We start from the raw sequence: 18876 nt of genomic DNA on the forward strand, positions 1-18876 counted from the left end.
GGCGATGGTGAGAGCAGCATCCCTTGTTCAAGCAGCTCTTGAATGTTGGGGACATCCAAGTGAAAAAGTCAAAGGGTGGGGAAACAAAGAGCAGCTGGGTCCTGGTGCAAAGTAGGGCTCTTCAAAGACAGTTTTGCTAAAACAAAGAAAGCAAAGGAAGCCCTTGGCAGTGTGTGTTCAAATCAAATGTGAGCATGTGCTGGATTGGAAAACAGAAGGCCAGAAATGAATGTGAATGGCCCCAGAGGAGACTGAACCCACTGGACAAAGCCACACACTCCTGGCAGTGGGAGCTGCAGCATCACTGGCGGGAGAGCTCTTGTCTGGGCACCAGGCAGGGCAAGGCTGGTGTGAACAGATACAGCCATCTTCCTGCTCTTACAGTTTCCCAGTGCCTTGGACTCGGAAGAGACCTTTAGAGATCATGGAGTCCAGGTTTCCAGGTCAGCTGGAGTGGAACCAATATGGGACATGGGTTTAGATGACTCTGGCTCTTTCCTTACAAGTCAGATGGGCTCAGCAAGCCACTTAACTTCCTTAAGCCTCAGCTTCTGGAAACAGGACGAATAATACCTATTTCCCACAGTCATCTTGAAGGTCAAGGGAGTTGTGAAACAAGATACTAACGTTAGGTATTGCTACTTATCAAGCATACAATGTATGCAAATCACAATGATGTGATTTTGCTGTGGGACGATTTAAAGATGCCCTACAGAATGCTTGTCTGGAAGGGCAAAGAAGACATGTTTCATGAATAATTGCAATGATGGGCATGATCTGAGTATATGGCTGTGAAAAATCATTTTATTCTCTGGAAAACTAAAGGGTCCACTTGATGATTATACCTATAGATCTGACCTCATTGGAAAAAAAAGAGTACCCAACAGGAAACCATTACCATCAGGTAGTAGAAACAAACAATGATTTCCCAGCAAGTTAGAAATAGAAGGAAATTATCTGATGTTGATAAAGAGTTTCTACCAAACAACTAAAGCTAACACCATGCTACATGATGACAGATTGAATGTTTTCCCTCATGACCCAGTGCACCCTTGGGCATTTGTCCTAGACAAATGAAAGCTGTCTGTGACTGTTCACAGCAGTGTTATTCACAATAACCAAAACACCAAGAACAGCTCAGATGTCCTTCATCAGATGAAATGGTCAGATGATGGTACATCCACACCGTGGAATACTACTCAGCAGTAAAAGGGACGAACTGTTGATCCATGCAACAACTTGGATGCGTCTCAAGGGGATTATGCTGAGTGAAAAAAAGCCGACTCCCAGAGGCTTCGTACTGTATGGTTCCTTTTATGTGATGCTTTGAGATGACAAAATTTTAGTAAGGAAAAATGGACCAGTGGTTGTCACGGGTTAAAGAGGAGTTGGGGATACAGGAGGGGTAGAGATGCAGTTATTAAAGGGCAATAGGAGGGATCCTGATGGCAGTGGAACTGTTTTGTTACTTTGAAAGTAGATAGAGGAATCTACGTAAGTGATAAAATGGCATATAACTAGACATACACGCACGAGTACAAGTAAAGCTGCAAAAATCAATCTGAGGATTGTGTTAGTGTCAGTCTTATGGCCAACACATTATGCTATATAGTTTTATAAGATGTTACCATTTGGGGGAGACTGGGTCAAGGGTGCAGGGGAGCTTTATGGATTATTTCTTACACCTGCATGTGAATCTACAGTTACCTCAACAAAAATTTCTGTTAAAAAATAATACTAAGGGGGTTGGTTTTACAAGCACCAGCTAAGGTAGGGGTTGTTTCAGGAAGAAACCAGAGATGGATCATGTCAGCCCTTGGAGGATAACAGTAGACTCTCAATGGAATTGGAGATGGTGGTGGTTTTAGAAGTTAAAAAAAAAAAAAAAAAGGCTTGGTGGAAACTCTGCACTTGGTTTTGTTTGTTTGTTTGTTTTCCTCTTTGATGCAGAGAGGGATCTAGAGAGTTATACAGGAAGCTTTCAGATGAGAAGTATACATAAAGAGTGGGCAGTTTGGCACTGTGAGGGCCTCACACTTAGGCCTCACAAGAAGCAGAACTCAGGCCTCAAATCTGTCCAGTGAAGGAAACGAGTTAAAATTCGTTATAGGCAGTTGAGCATCCTGGGAAGGCAGTGTGTGTAACACTTGGGAGCACAGTCTCGGGGGCCAGGTGGCTCAGGCTCACATCCTGGCCCTGACACTTAGTTGTTTGTGACCCTGGGCAAAGTGAATGAACTTCCCTGGGCCTCAGTTTCCCCATCTAGAGAAGTACTAGAGCCTTAGGTTGTTATCCAGATGAAATGAGTTAATGCTTACAACAGTGCTTGGCCCATTCATACTTAATAAAAGTTATCTGCTCTTCATTTAACTACCCTTCCGGAAGGATGGATGGACACTTCCTCCTGGTACAGGGCTAGATTCTCTTGAGCTTATTATGGACCATTTCAGCCTTCTGCCCTGTTTCCCCATTTCCCTGGCCTGAGCTCCTGTTCTCCAGCGAGAAGTCTCTAGACTCTAAGAAGAGAAGAACCCAAAGTGTCACAAGCTGATCATCTGCCCGAGAACAATTGTTTTCCCACACGTGCAGGTTTTTCTAGCTCTAGGATTGGCCATCTGGGACGTGTGTGCCCTCTCGGGTAATCCTGGAACTCCTCCCTGCTGTCCTGGGCTCTCAAGGTTTAACCAACTGGTTGATCCCTAAGAAACATACATCCAAAATGCTAGTATATAAAGTACCAGCTCAGAAGGTGAAGGCTACCTGCAGGCACCCGCTGGGGACTTACTAAAAATGTGTGTTACTGGGCCTAGCCCTTGGGAATCCACATCACTGGGCATGGGGTCTAGGATCTCCACGTTAAACAAGTTTCCACGGATGATTTAATGAGAAACATTTGTGGGGTTCTCGTCAGGTATCAGACTTTTTTTCATCCTGCCAGCAAGCCTTCAAGGAAAAGGTAGATAGCGGGGCGCCTGGGTGGGTTAGTGGGTTAAGCATCCGGCTTTGGCTCAGGTCATGATCTCACAGCCTGCAAGTTTGAGCCCCTTGTCGGGCTCTGTGCTGACAGCTCAGAGCCTGGAACCTGCTTTGGAGCGGCTCCCTCTGTCTTTGCCCCTTTCCCCACTCACGCTCTGCTCTCACGGGCTCTCTCTCTCTCTCAAAATAAATAAACGTTTAAAAAAATTTTTTTTTAAGGAAAAGGTAGATAGCAACCATAATTATCTTTATGTTTACCCACTTCAAAGTTGAGACCCTGAGAGGTGACGCGTTTTAACCCAAGGACACACGCGTGAATGCCACTGCTGGGAACACCGTCGCATCAACTATCTCAGAGGCACTGAAACTGACCAGCAACTTGTCTGCTAAAAACACTTCTGACTTCCCTGCTCCCCCCCACCTGCCAGACTCTCTATTGCCGTATAGAGTCAGGAGCTGACTTATTAATTTTCCTGCCACGCTGGCATTTAGAGCTCCTAGCTCTCCTGGATTATTGGGGCTGCAGAGGAGCTCAGTGACTTTGGGTCCAGCCCCACCCCATCCATAAAGCTGTCAGCCAGATACTGACTATGGAACCTGCTCATCCATCCTCGATGAGGGAGCAGGTGCAGACAGCACTACTGTTTGCGGTTGGGTGTGTAGAGGGGTAGAACCACCTGTTGACTCAGAGGCTGTCCCGGGTGTAAGCGAGGAGAAAATAGGCCCGGAGCCCCACTCCATTCATTCCCTTAAGCCCCCTTTTCTGGCTGCAAAGCTACTTTTGGAATGTTCTCTGCATATACCCATCCACTCCCAGTAGAGAAGACCCACCTCTGAAAGGAAAACCGGCAGGGAAAACCAAGCCTCAGACCTGGGTTTGGGGAGCACTGGGGGCACGTGCGAGTTTATATACGTCCAGGCCGTGAAGCAAAACCGAGAAATCAAAAGAAATCAGGGTTTTCAGAACTCTGAACTCCAGCATTTGTGTATGTAGAGGAGAAAATCAGCGCTTTCATGGAGAGGTGGAACTGGGGTGGGGGTGGGGTTGGTCATTCCAGTCCTGGATACGGAGCCACTCCGTCGTTTCGCTGCCCAGGCTGCATTCTCACGGCTCTGTCATAGAAAGACCCTCTAAATCACCCTCCAGAATGTCTCTGACCCATCTTGAAAATTTGCTTTAAATCCGGCTTGAGCTCTGGGTATGTATGTGTCATACCCTGTGTGTAGGACTCAAAATGGAAATGTTCTCTGACGAATGTACACGTTGCTGGGGAAACCATGTTTGACAAATGGCTTCCTAAAGAGCTGGCGCTTATGAGAATCGGTTTCTGTGCCCAGCACCGTGTGAAGCACATACCATACGTTAATTTTCTCATTTTCTCATCACAAGTGTTCCCACAAAATAGATATTATTATCTCCACTTAATACATAAGAAGAATGAGGCCGAGGGAGATTAAGTAACATGCTCAAGGGCCTGGGCTACTAGGTGGCAGAGCTTGGATTGCAGCCCAGTCCTGGATCTCCAGATCGAGCAATTGATGTTCAGCCAGGACACCCCAGAACTGGCACAACGGCACAATACTATATGCCTATCCGGATAGGTTATGACCTATCCCGGTCGTTAAATATTCCGAATGTCACCTCCGTCCCGATCCAGACTCCATCCACTTTACGGCTATGCCGTGACCCCTTAAAAATAAATTCGAAAACCAAATAATTTGGTCCACTTTTGGGAGATTTCCCCCCACTAATGTAATGGCCACTCCCTGAGTCCACGTCTCAAAGGGATGAGCAGTAAGGTTTATTAGTTTCCTAAGGTCGCCATCACAAAGCAGCACAAAGTGTGGCTTAAGATAACAGAAGTCTTGTCACAGTTCTGGAAGCTAGGAGGGCAAGGCCAAGGTGTTGCTCACGTTGGTTCCTTCTGAGAGCTGTGAGGGAGTAGTCAGTTCCATGTCTCTCTCCTAGCTTCTTGTGGCCTAGGTTCCCTGGCTTGTAGATGGCCGCCTTCTACCTATGTCTTTTCACATCGTCTTTCCCATATGTGTGTCTGTCTCTGTGTCCAAATTTCTCCTTTTTCTAGAGACACCAGAACCCTGTGTTGATGGGCCCTGTGTTGAATTAGGGCCCATCCTAGTGACCTCATGTTGACTTGATTACCTCTGTAGAGACCCTTTCTCCAAATAGGATCATATTCTAAGGTATTGAGGATGAGGACTTATCTTTTGGAGAAGTCACAATTCAACCCATAAAGTGGGGCAACCTCCTTCTCCTCACTCCCAGCCCCAATCCGGTCTTTCCTTCCCTCCCATCCAGTCCATGCTTCCCTTCTGGGCAGCTGGTAAGGACAAACTATAGCAAATCAGTTGTAAGAAGAAAACCAATGACTGCATGAACTTGTCCTTCCTTCTCTCATCCAGCTTCCCTTCATCTCATGCCAGTGAGTGGCACTTTGCCCAGGCAGTCACTATGCCCTGCGTGCACCAGGAAAAACAAAAACAAAACAGGTGCCAGAGCCAGGAGAACCTGACATGTTTTAGCCTGAGGTCTCAGTGTGGTTGCTTTGGAGAACATCAAACATATGATTTCCTCTGTTCGAGTGCACGGCTGGGCCATGGGGTTCTTTCGGTTGCCGATTCTCTTTTTCCTACCACAGACCCCTTTGTGGAGTAAAGAAAGCCTGCCAGCTCCTTTTATAAAAGCATACTCTAACCACCCAAGGTTGGCAGTGGAAGAGGAATCTCCACACACAAGGGATGGTTGGACATTTATAGCCCAATTTTTGTCCCCCCCAATTTACCTTTCTCTTGTAACTTGCACTGTCTACAACTTCTGTCACCATTATGGGCTTGGGGAAGGCTTTTCTCTTCTAGAACTTCTTCCCAACCATTAGAAACTTGTCTTAATTCTCCACAGCTTGGTTGATGCAGGGCTGCAGCATTTGTTTAAACATGTCAGAAGACTCAGAGACCGGAAGGTTAATAACATTTCTTTCAAAAGGGTTTCCGGGTGTGATTGTCTGGGAACTCAGGGCTATCTTTACATGTCCACCGTGGACACGGCTTCCCACTTTGCACCCCCTCTGCCACCACATGACTACATCTTTGGATCCAAATATATACTCAGAGTGGAGGCCACAGACGGGAACAAGCTTCCTCTCCATCCAGCATGAGGCCTGCCTTCCCAAGTTCACAGCCTCCTCTGCTGAGACTGACTGATGGTGGCTGAACTTACTCCCTTCAGGGAAGATCCTGCCCCGGTCCATGGCCTTGGGAGGCCACATAATCCAGTCTCTATGTGGAAAAAAGAAAATCTCCACATAGAGGGAGATTTGTTTTACAGAAGCCCTTTTGATCTCTGCCCTACCACTCCTGAGTGCCATCCCCAACAGAAGATACCTCACCATAAGTCACAGGGAGACAGAATTCCTTTCGAAGAGGAACCAATGAAACAATGGCATCTCTCTGTTAAGTGGCAACCATTTGTATTCATAGGCTGTTAGACTGCAATGGAGAGCACAGATTATTCAGCCAAGTGGAGGCCCCTCCCTTTACAGATAGGAAACTGAGGCCCAGAAAGGGAAAGTGATTTTCATACTGTTGGCTAATGGCAAAAGTGGGACTAGAATCCAGTTTTTCTGATCCCCAGCCCAGTACTCTAACATATTGGCCCATTCCATATAGCAGAGAACTTAGACTGTCGTATTGTAAACTTTAATTCACATGGAGACCAGGTTACAACAACGTGGAAGAATACTTCTGAATCATCAGTGAACCCAAAATGACAGTCTTAGCCCTCCTGGATGAAGGGCTTTAACCACACGAATGTGACAGCAGAGGGAAAATATTTCAGAGGTTCCCTAATGTTCTATCTCCTCGTTGCCTCTTAAACTGATCCCCCTCCCCTGTCTTTCTGCCTCCACTTGAGCCAACCTAGTCAAACCATTTCTTCATCCCAGGGGACTAATAACAAAGTCCCAGATCCTAAACACAGTCCAGAAGGGTCTGGGTGTCCTGGTTTCATCTTACTTTTCCAGCTTTTTTAGAAAAATGTTTTTATTTTTGAGAGAGAGAGAGAGAGAGAGAGAGCGCATGTGCATACATGAGTGGGGGGAGGGACAGAGAGAAGGTGACAGACAATCTGAACAGGTTCTGCACTTTCCACACAGATCCTGAGGGGGGGCTTGAACCCACGCACCAGGAGATCATGACCTGAGCGGAAGTACGACGCTCAACTGACTGAGGCACCCAGGTGCCCTCACCTTTCCTTCCTTTTACCCATCCTTTCGATCTCTCTGTTCCAACCAGGCGTGGTTCCCCAGAACTCCTCAATTAAGTCATTTGCCCCCCACCACCATCTCTTTCTCTAACAGAGAAAAGAAAAAGTTCTGCCTAGAAAGAAAAGAAGAAGAAAAAGATTCTGCCTAGAAAGCTTTTTCTCCTTTCCACCACCGAGATCACTGGTTCTCCAACAGGGGGGAATTTTACCCCCCACAGGACCTTTTGCAGTATCTGGAGACATTGTTTTGTTCTCACAACTGGCATCCAGTGGGTAGAAGCCAGGGATGTTGCTAAGCATCATACAATGTGCAGGGCATTCCCCCACGACAGAAAATTATCCAGCCTAAGATGTTTTAGTGCTAAGATGAGGAACAATCAGTCTTCAGAGCTTCACTTAAATACCACTTCTTCCATGAAGTCCTCCCATGATACTGTATATTGGTTGAGGTCCCTTCCCCCTCAGTGTGTTCCCACTCTTCCCTTCTCCTTCTCCATCTTGGCCCATGGGAGTATCTGAGATCATGGAACCCGTGCCTTCCCCACCAGCCCATTAGCTCCAGGACAGAGTAGGTGTTTGGTTCACTACTGATCCCAGTGCCCAGTGCAGTTAGGGATTGCTTTTTGCCTTATTGACCCTACCACACAGAGAAAGGTGGTTTACGCAGGTGACGTGGCTTTTTCCAGGGCTTACTTGGGTTTTGGAGGGCTTCAAACACAGACCCACAGATACCCATGGTCAAGAGCACAGTCTGGGGATCCTGGCAGAAGTGGGTAAATATCATAATTCTACCACCTCCTAGTTGAGTGACTTTCAGTAAGTTACTTAATTTCTCTGGAACTGGGTTTCATCATTTGGAAAAGAAGCATAAAAATAGAACCTGCTTCATGGTTACCGTGAAGATGAAAAGGTGTGGTATACGTAAGGTACTGAGCGCCATCTCTGACATGGGGTAAGGGATTAACCACTAAGAGGAAGAAAGGGCCGTGGGATAACGTGACCCATTCTAAAAGTCCACCATAATCCCCAGGCCCTGGGTGGTGGGCATAGCGACGTGGAAAGAACATCAGGAGACTGCCGATCAACCTCTCCTGAACTCTCTCCACTCCTTAGAGTGTGCCTTCAAACATCCCCTCTTACCTCTCCCTTGGGCTGGTTATATGAACCCTAAATAGCTCCCCACTAAACTAGAGGGGTGCCTAAAAATCACCTATAGGTAGGGCTGCAGGCAGCTTTCCAGACTGCCTCTTTCCCCCTCCCTCCTGGAGCCTCTTAAGAGCTCTGGCCTGGCACCCCAGGTTTCTCGTCTGGATCCCACCTCTCTGGCCAGCCTTCAGTCGGCAGCCCATTTAGACCCAACTCTAGCTTTCTCTGTCTTCCTGGGCTCCGCCTGTGGTGCCAGCTGGGGCCCCACTCCCTTACCAACCTGGCCCCACCTCCCACCCGGTCTGAACCCTGGTCCACAGTCAGGTGTCACAGTTCCCAGCGGATCTGGCCCTGCAGGGGAATTTGCAACATTTGCACGGAACGATTCCCAGAATTTGATTGCTATCCTTCCTTTTGCCCCGGAGGAGGAGGATCTTTTCCATTCCCAGCCCTCTTTGCTTCCTTTCCCCAACACCCCACCCTCATTTTAGACATTCAAAAGCTGTTTTTAAAAGAGACAAAGGTCCACTTCCTACGCTGCTCAGGTCAGCAAACAGAAGTGTGCATCTGAAGATGGACGGCTAGATGGGAAGAGGGCGGCCCCGCCCGGGCAGTGAGGATGCCAAATGAGGCATGTGGGAACCAGACCGGAAATCCTTTAGCTGTGGGAGCAGGTGTGGGAGCCGAGTCCCACACGGGTAGCCATGCACAGGAACCCCCTTGAGAGAAACCCCTCCCTGTCCACAGAGCCCTGTGAGCAGCTGGGCGGACTCCAACAGCTTGCGGGTGGAGAGGGGTCCCCACAGCTGATGGAGGAGAGGAGGAGGCTGGTGGCAGGAGCTCCGCCGGATGGACCCCTGGCCACCAGCCATCCTGGTTCTCTGTGACCCAAGCCGCCCACTCCCAAGGGACCAGCAGGCCTGTCACTTCTGTCAACTCCTTTGGCTTTCTGCCCCAGGGGGCCTGTGGAACCTGATGGGTCAGTTTCTAGATCTAGGCTGACTCTCTTTCCACTTCCTGGTTCTCACACCTTCAACCTGAGAGAGACTGTGTGGTGCCCCTCCCCCTCAGCCTACAAGAGGGATGTGGTTTTTTTGCTTTGGGGTTTTATTTTTGCCCAGAATGCCCAGTGAAAGGGCATTAGGTCTCCTACTCAGCAATTCTGACCCCTGGGAGGTTGTTTAAAGGATCAAAACAGCTGAAGTTAGACCCCTGAAGATTTAAATCACTGACTTGTCTCCATCCCAAAGAGACCATGCTTCGTCTCATGTAGGATAAATGGGAGCACAAGGCCTGGAGGTCCGCGTTCTCTCACCACCACCCAGTCTGGTCTTGGCGGGAAGAGCACTTTTGTTTCCTACGTCTCTTTTTATTCTCTCTTTATTCACTTCAAAGAAGCAGACAGGTGTCTTTCCCCCTGCCCAGCATCCCATTTTTTGGCAATCCCTCCGTCATGTGTAAGACAATCTTTGCTCAATGCCTACTAAACATTTGAGTGATCGCACGGAGGGGGAGGTAGCTAGCTCAGCAGGGCTGGGAGTAGGGTGAGGCAGGGAGGCCCCTGGGCACACGAGGAAAGAGGGCATCACTCTCCAGGTTCTCACGCGCTTCCTGACCCTGACCCTGACCCTGACCCTGACCCTGGCCCTCTGGCTGATTCTGGTGAGAGAAAGTTTCAAGGAGGGATGATTTACTCAGAGATGGCTGATAGAGAATAGGAACGGGCCCCACCATGGGTACCTGCCAGCCTCAGCAGGGACACGGGGCCTCGCGGGTCCAGAGGTGTGCCCTGTACAAGCTGGGCACTGGCCCATCAAAAGGTCCCTGCTCCTAGGAACTGCAAAGACAAACTCGTATGAAAGGGAACTTGAAGAAAGTCAGAGGCAGTTGTCCCTGAAGGGGTGCAGGGTTGAAAAGAATTGTAAGAATATTAAACAACACCTTGGGTACTTACTGTGTACCAAGCCCTGTGTTAAATACTTTATGGCCATTATTTTAGAAAATCCCCTCACCAACTCAATAAAGAACTTGGGCTGTGGAGCCTGGCAGCTTAGATTTAAATTTCAGCCTTGCCTCTCTCATGTTATGTGACTTTGGGAAACGACCTGATCTTTCTGGGCCTCAGCTTCCTCATCTGTAAAATGGGAAGAAGAGTAGGACCTACCTCGTGGTGTCCCGAGGATCATGTCAGGGAATACAAGCAGTGACACAAGCGGCCCGCACAAGGTGAGCACTTGACAAGTATTAGCCACAGTTAGTATTGTTGTTGCTTCTTGGAGCTTATCCCTAGGGCTGCCACAACAAAAGTCTCGTAAGCTGGCGGCGTAAACGATGGAAATTTCTCGCGTCAGAGTTCCAGATCAAGGTGAGGGCTGTGAGGGAGAATCTGCCCCATGCTTCTCTCCTACTTTCTGGTGACCTCAAGCATTCCTTGGCTAATAGATGGCCGTGTCTTCCCTGTGTCGCTTCATGTCGTCTGAGCTCCGTGTGTTTCTGTCTCTGTGTCCGAACTTCCCCTTGTCTTAGTCTGTTTGGGCTGCTGTAACAACAGCATGGGCCGGGTGGCTCTAACAACACAATTATTCCTCACAGTTCTGAAGGCTGGGAAGTCCAAGATCAAGGTAGTAGATTTGGTGTCTGGTGAGAGTCTGCTTCCTAGTTCACAGACGGCCATCCTCTCGCTGTGTCCTCACGTGGCAGAAGGGGCAAGGGAGCTCTCTAAGGTCTCTTCTAAGAGCACTAATTCCAGTCATGAGGGTTCCACCCTCATGACCTAGCCACCTCCAAATACCATCTCACTGGGGACTGGTTTTCAACATACTAATTTGGGGGGGGGGACATAGACATTTAGTCTATAGTGTGTTTTTTTATGAAGACTCCAGTCATATTGGATTAGGACCCACTCCAACGACCTTACTTTAACTTGATTACCTTTTTTGTAAAGGTCCTATTTCCGAATAGGAAATACACATTCTTAGGTACTGGGAGTTAGGATTCCAACATATCTTTTTGGAGGGGACACAATTCGACCCATAATGCCACGCCAGGTAACTCACTTAAGGTCACACAGCTTGCTGGTCATGAATCTGAGTCCGAGGACCCTGGGTTATTTGATGACAAATCCCATGTGAAGCCCCGACGCGACTAAACCTTTTCTGGGCAGGGAGAAAGAACCAAAGAGAGACATTCTGAGTCTGCTGTGTTGATAACTTTTCCCTTCCTTTCTCTCTCCCTCTGTAGCCTGCCTGCTCCAGGCCGAGCTGGTAAACTATGAGCGAGTCAAAGAGTATTGCCTCAAAGTCCTGAAGAAAGAAGGAGAGAACTTCAAGGCCCTTTACCGGTCTGGTGTGGCCTTCTACCACCTTGGAGACTATGACAAAGCCCTCTACTACCTGAAAGAAGCCAGGACCCGACAGCCGACAGGTAAGGAAGGCGACAATTGCTTTGTTTTCTTACCGTCAGCCCCGCTGGCAGCTCCTGAGGCCTTCTCCTGGCGGTGCTCAGCTCCCTTGCTAGCACAGCCCAGTGTGGGCCAGGACCTGGACTGAGGAGAGTAAACAGTCCGTGCGTTTGCCTGGGGCCTGGGTTCCAGGGAGCTTGGGCACCTCTTTCAAATAGAATATGGAATTCTTTGTTTTTTTTTGTTTTTTTTTGTTTTTCCAACCCAGGATCCGGCTCTTTTCACTTACTCAATAAATACATACTGAATTTTCAGTGCATGCCACAGTTCGTGCTGGGCGCCAGGGATGTGACTGAGAAGGTATAGTCCCACCTTGTGAGGATCTCACGCTCCACTTGGCGAGACCGAATACGAATGGATGCTCTTTGGCGCTAGGCTCGGCATCTTACGGGAAGTGTGCTCTGACTTCTCTGGTCAAGTGCCGTTTCTTAGAACCTGCATTACCTGGACCACCCACTTAAATTCATATCCACCAGCTCAGCCATGCATTCATTCCACAGATATTTATTGAGCGGGTCCAATGGGTCAGGAAGTATTGCGTAGATAGCGAACCAAAGGAAGCTGCTACCTTCAAGGAGTTTCTTACGTTATGACAGAGGAAGATGGACAGTAAACAAATGGACAGATAATGTAATGTTTAGTAGTGGTAAGTGCTAGGAAGACAATAAAGCAGCGTAAAAGAGTCAGGAGTAAAGGGGGTGCTGTTTTAGGCCGGGTCGTCAGGAAGAGCCTCTTTGAGGAGGTAACCGGTGGCATTACTATGTTTGCCTTGAGTTTGACTTGATGTTGCCATGGTTGTTCACGTGGCTGATTTTTTAAAAAATGTGATTCTCCTTCAAAAAGACTTTAAGAACCTCAGGACCAATTTGCCAACATCCAAATGTATACTTTTCTCCCCATGGTTCGAAAGAACACCCATAACTTTCCTTTTATGTGCTGTTGATTTGTTTTCTGCATATGAATTGTGTTCTATAGCGCAGACTAAGGGAGCCGTGAGGACGAAGGACTCGTTTAACAGAATTTTCTTGGACGCTTCTATATGCCAGCACCGTTCTAGATGCTACCGCTGGCATTTTTGAGTAGTAGATGACATCCATTTCTGCTTCCTGAAGTGTCGCATCCCAGGCAGCCCCGAAGCCCTTGTATCGCGGTGCGCGTAGAGCTAGGTGGCTGTTCCCTGCCATGCCCCAGTCACTAATTCAATGCCTGACATTGGGGGGGGGGGGGAATACCCCATTTGTGGCGAGGTGGTGCCTGACCTTACTGATCAAGACAAATATAAGACAATGAAGCAGAGTCATTTTAAACTCTTCGATTGGAAAACATTTACATTCCCTCAATATGTATCGCTCATTGGATGAAGCGCTTTTAGACTTACCTATTTTGGTCCTCGCAACAATTTTATGAAGAAGGCACCATGATCCCCAGGGGAGGCAGGCTGCCGAGTCAGGTGCACCACTTACCGCGCGTCTCCTTGGGCATCTTAATCTCTCCAGGGCTCAGCTCTCCCTTTTGTCACGGTGAGGATGATGCCAGGTACTCGAGATGATTGTAATGAGGGTTAAATGGATAATGAAGGTAGCAAGCGCGGCCCAAAGTAGGCATTTGAAAAATGGAGGCTGTTTCCTGCGGATGAGACATGAGGCTCAGAGAAGTTGGTAACTTGCCTGAGGTGAAACTCCAGAGTCTCCACCAGCTGTGCTGACTCAGCACCACTGGGATCTGCTGCTGCCTGGGAGTAAGTGGAGGGAGTCCCCCGCTCTCCTCTCCTTCCCGTCTGCCCCCTGGGTCCCAGTGACCCGTCCACATTCGGTAGGGGCGGTGGAGGGGAGGCCGGACTCCTGGTTGCCCCCTCAGGCTCCGTGATCTGCAGACACAGCTTTGACCTGAATCTGCGTAGAGACCCCACAGTTCCCCCACCACGCGTTCCCTAAGGTGTGCTTTTGTCCTCGCAGACACCAACGTGATCCGGTATATCCAGCTGACAGAGATGAAACTCAGCAGGTGTTCCCAGAGAGAGAAGGAAGCCATGTAACCAGGACACCTCCCTAGAGCTGCACCTGCGCCAGACCTGGGACTTCAGGCGAAGAGCCCGATGAAGAGCCCCTCCTGGGTTTTGTTCCCTTCTCCCCACTTCTTCCGGCTCCCCCTCCTTCCTCCTGCTACTCCTCCACAATCTGTCTGCTCCCGGTGTGAAGAGAAGGAGACACACAGTTTGGGAATCTGGTCGGTTGCCCGCAATGGAGAGTCCCCTTCTCTAGTAGGTCAGCTACTGAGAGGGACCTCACTTCTTCGGGGACAGCTGGAGAGGACTCTTACGGGCTGGGAATGCTGTTGCAGCCTTGACTTTGGCCAGTGCTTCTGACGGAGGCAGAGCCTGGTAGGTGTACCGTCCCAGAGGCAGCAGGCACGGAGACCACGGGCTGGACCCCTCCACGCTTTCCCGACACGCCAGAGCATCTCCAGGCAACTGTGTCGAATGCGGGGATGAGACAAACACCAGAAGCATCGGTTAAGCCAACAGACCCTGAATTTGTACACTGGATTCCCCACCCCGACCCCCCGTAACCTCAGCCCCTGCCTCCCTCCCTCACTTGTTGTCTCGGCTTTCTTCTCTCCCCCGCCTTGGGGATCTGAGACTCTGCCAGGTTTCACATGCCACTGAAGCCCACTCTCAGTGCCCTCTGGTGACCACACATACCATTCTGCCATACTCCCACCCAGCAGGCAGCTGTGACAGCAGAGGGGCAGGGTGAAGTGGGCCCGGGGCCGACCGCATAGGTGACGGAGGGGAGGGGAGCTGACGTCTAGGGGAAGGAGCATTGTATGGACTGGGGATCGAACTGTGGACCGAGTGTAAATAAAGATACATTAACGGGCAGCAGTTCCTGTCATTTCTGTTGGGAGCGGCCCACTCTCTCACTGTCCCTCCCTCCCCCAACTCTCAGAGCTACTTCCAGCCGGGCAGGACTGGCTTCCCCCACAGCAATGGGCCATTTGTCCGGTGGTGAACAATGTGGGCCGCCGCCTTTGTGCAGTAGAGTGGGCTGGTGTCGTGGAGACTGCCCAGGGACTTGGCTTTGTGGGAACTTGCACGGCCTCCTTGTGATGAAATTATCTGGACTCAATATCTAGCACATAGAATGTGTTCAACAAATATTTGTTGAATGAATAAATTATGACTGCAGACTGGCTCCCTCCTGCCTTAAACGAATTTTATCCCAGCCTAGTCTCCCGATATCGACGCTCTTTACGCTATGCCATGTTGCTCCAGTCAAATAAGAAGCATTTACTGAGGGCTTACTGTTTGCCCATCGTCGTGCAATACACTGTGGGACATAGGATGTAGTCCCAGTCTTTAAGGAGGTGGAAGAGTTGAGAAATACTCCTATGAGATGATCACCACTGACACCTTTAATTTATATGATGCTTTAAATTTTTCAAAGCACTTTCGTGTATTTTTTTGTGTGACTAGTGAGACAATATTGTACAAATTAAAATATATACAGATGCAATAATGTTAATAGTTAGCATTTATTAAATGCACTGTCCTCAGATCTTTACATGTATAATCTCATTTCTTTCATGCAGTTACCCCACGAGACACTATTTCCATTAGGTGGAGAAGGAAACTGAAAACCAGACACAGTAACTATCCCAAGGTTACATGGCCTCAAGTGGCATAGCTAGGATTTGAACCAGGTCTGTCTGACTCCAGAGCTCTAGCTACTAACTACTCTGTAGTCGGTAATAGGTGCCCTACAAAGTGTTATATTGAGCAGTTACAACCAGTCGAGAGCAGGACAGTGTGTATTAGGTTGAAAAGCCTTGACTGTGCCAATGGTATAGTAGATACCACACGTGGGCTGCCTCTTGTATTTAGCTCAAGGTTAAAAAAAGGTTCCTAACACTAGGCTCCCCAGTGGTCCGGGCGGGGACGGGCCAGGAAAAGACATCTGAGACCTAGCAGTTATTTCTGCGTATCGTTCATTCTATTTTCTGATGTCAGCACATATCCCAACCCACCTAGCATTCCCCCAGCCATCGGGGAAGATTCACAATTATAGGTAGAGATTGAAAGGAAACACAAAGGTAATTATGGGTTATTTGTGTAATCAGAGGCTCTACCACTAAAGGATCTAATCACCGCTGAGGGGCCCCGGAGCCAGAAGCCCAGGTTATATTCACACAGCTCCTGAAAGGCTTCCGGCCAGGGTTCGAGAAGGTGCTAGGAATCTCTAGGGGGGTTCGCAGTTGCTTGCCGGTAGCTCACCTCTGGGGAAGAGGAGAAGCTGCCACATTCTCCCCCACGCCTACCATATCCTTGCCTCTGCCCTCTTCTTCCAGGGTGGTTTCACATGTTCCCAGATCAGAGCCATCCCACAGCATACGCAACATAGGCACGTGTGTAAAACTCCCCTGTTCCCAAGCTCCCAGCCCGGAAGGCCTGTGAGTTGGCCAACTGCTTGTCAGGGTCTGAAGGTTGAGGATGAGGTCAGAGGTGGACTGCAGAACCAGTTCCAACCAGCACGGTCATCCTTTGCTCCCTCGTGCCATCAGGAAGGATTTGGACTTAACTGCTCCAACAGGGAGCAGGAGAGAGGGTCTTGCCTCACTCATCCAGTAAGTTGGGGCAGGGCTGGACAGGTGGGGATAAGACTGTTGCCATCCTTCTAAAGAGAAATGTGGAAAACCAGATTGTCTGGTGATTCACACATACGTGCTTACTGGAGTCCATTCACTGTGACCCAAAGATAAGTGATCCCAAAGTAAAAAGCTGCCTTGGCGGTGTTGTTTGATGTTTGGGGCGGAGGGATTGAGTTTGCTGTGCGTTTGTCCAACAGAGACTTAAGAGGGCGAGTAAGCAAAATCAGGTCTATTCACCTTAGCAGACCTTCAGCTTCCTTCTCCCATCCCTCCCCCAAGCAGGGACTGTGATCACATGCTTTGTTTGCAGATGTCCCTGAACTAGACCTGGAGCACTAAACCTGGATGTGACCTGCTTCGTCATCCTGCTTGGACTTTTGTGATAGACTCTTTGGGGGGGGGGGGGGGGGGGGGAATTGTACTTTTCTTGTTATTGCTAGGAAAGCCTCACGTGTGTATTGTGGAAAATTTAGGGAGGGCGGGGGAGGCAAACTCCAACCCGTCATCCTACCACCCAAGACAAACATAGCTATCCTTTTGGACTCATCGTTAAGTTCTTTTTGGTATAAATGTAGACGTGCCCGTGCAGGGTTGTTTCTTTTTTTAAAGACAAAAACTGGAGTACAGTGTATATACTCTTCAGTAACTTACTTTTCAAAATGTGTATTTCTATTTCAGAATATGTAATACATGCACAGATACAAAATTCAAAAAGGGCAGAAAGCTCTACAAGCAAGAAGTAAATCTCCTTTCCACCCTGTCTGCCAGCATCTAGTTCCCTCCAATTACTTGTGCTGTATATCCTTCCAAAAACACTTATGCATTTTCAAATATATGCGTATATATTCTTTTGTCACACACAAATGGTCGCACATCAGACACACTGTTTTGTACTTTGTACTCCTTCACTTCCTATACCATGGACGAAACATTTTTTGTATCTCTCTCCAACTTTTTCAGCAGCACCTCCATTACGTGGATGGGCTCTCATCTGGTAACCAATCTCCTAATAGCGATTATTTTCATTTGTTCTCAATCTTGACTAAAAATAATGTTGCAGCAGACATTCTTGTAGCTAAATTTTGCATACACCGATGGCCATTTCCTTGGGATGAAATCCAAGAAGGAAATTGCTTGGCTACCTTTAAGAATTTTGTTATATGTTGCCAACTGCCCTCCAGAAAGTTTGTACTACACCTTGCACTCTCCTGTTTGCAGACCTGAGAGTGCACTAATAGTGGGTATTGTCGCTTACCAAACCTTTCCCAGTTCGGTAGGAAAATAATGGTATGTCAGTGTTATTTGAACTCACGCTTCTTCAATTATTAGTGAATAGCATCTTCAAATGCCTACTGACCATTTGTACTTGTTTCTTTGTGATTTTTCTATTTATTTGATATTGCTATGTTTATCTTTATTACCAGTTTGTAATTTTATTAAGAACGTTATTTTTGTCAAGAAACATCCCAAATAGGCTTTCCAAGTGCTTTGCTTTCAAATTTTGTTTATGGTGCTTTTTGACACACATAAATTCTTAATTCTGCAACTAATTTGTTTCTCTGTTGCCACCTCCTTCTGCCTGCGGTCCACCCTGTCATTTCTGTGAGTTCCTCTTCCAGAACACGGTCTGATTATGTCATTCCACAGCTTAAAAATCTTGAGCATAGCACACAAGGTTCCCTAGGTAATTTCTCCCACTGACTCTTCCAGGCTCCCTTCCTGGTCCTCTTCCAACGGTATCCTATGTTCCACAGTCACACAGCCCCTTGTGATTCTCCAAAATCACTGCTTTGGGTCTCTGGGCCTTTCCAAGCTGTTCCTTCTGCCTAGTTGGCCATACCTCAGCCCTCCAATCCCCTCTTTGTCTTGCTAACTCCTATAGGACTCCACCAAGGCATCACTGCTCAAAAGCTTTCCCTGACCGCGTGGTCTGTACTTCTTTTTTTTTTTTAATTTTTTTTTTCAATGTTTATTTATTTTTGACAGAGAGAGACAGAGCATGAACGGGGGAGGGGCAGAGAGAGAGGGAGACACAGAATCGGAAACAGGCTCCAGGCTCTGAGCCATCAGCCCAGAGCCCGACGCGGGGCTCGAACTCACGGACCGCGAGATCGTGACCTGGCTGAAGTCGGACGCTTATCCGACTGCGCCACCCAGGCGCCCCTCCGTGGTCTGTACTTCTAAAGCAACATAAGCCTACCTGTGGGTAGCATTTGCCACAAAGAATTGGACCTTCCTACTGATGTTTGTCTCGCTCACTCCCTGCACGTTCCTCAAGACAGGTGCTATGGTTTATTTACCTTTGCAGCTAGAATGCTGAGCACAATGCCTGGCACACAGTAAGTGCTCGATAAATACTAAGCCCTGA

General features: G+C 48.3%; 1 protein-coding gene across 1 annotated transcript in view; it reads left to right on the top strand.

Annotated features, from left to right (window-relative positions):
• The window catches only part of TTC9 (tetratricopeptide repeat domain 9), a 32056-nt gene extending 17314 nt beyond the window's left edge, over positions 1-14742 (top strand). Inside the window, exons 2-3 of the mRNA XM_030319444.1 lie at positions 11642-11824; positions 13817-14742. Coding sequence (XP_030175304.1) covers positions 11642-11824; positions 13817-13896 — 263 coding nt within the window. The 3' untranslated portion in view covers positions 13897-14742. The remainder of the gene's footprint in view (positions 1-11641; positions 11825-13816) is intronic.
• Positions 14743-18876: the final 4134 nt, after the last annotated feature.

This window comes from Lynx canadensis, chromosome B3, assembly GCF_007474595.2.
Source record: "Lynx canadensis isolate LIC74 chromosome B3, mLynCan4.pri.v2, whole genome shotgun sequence".
NCBI lineage: Eukaryota > Metazoa > Chordata > Mammalia > Carnivora > Felidae > Lynx > Lynx canadensis.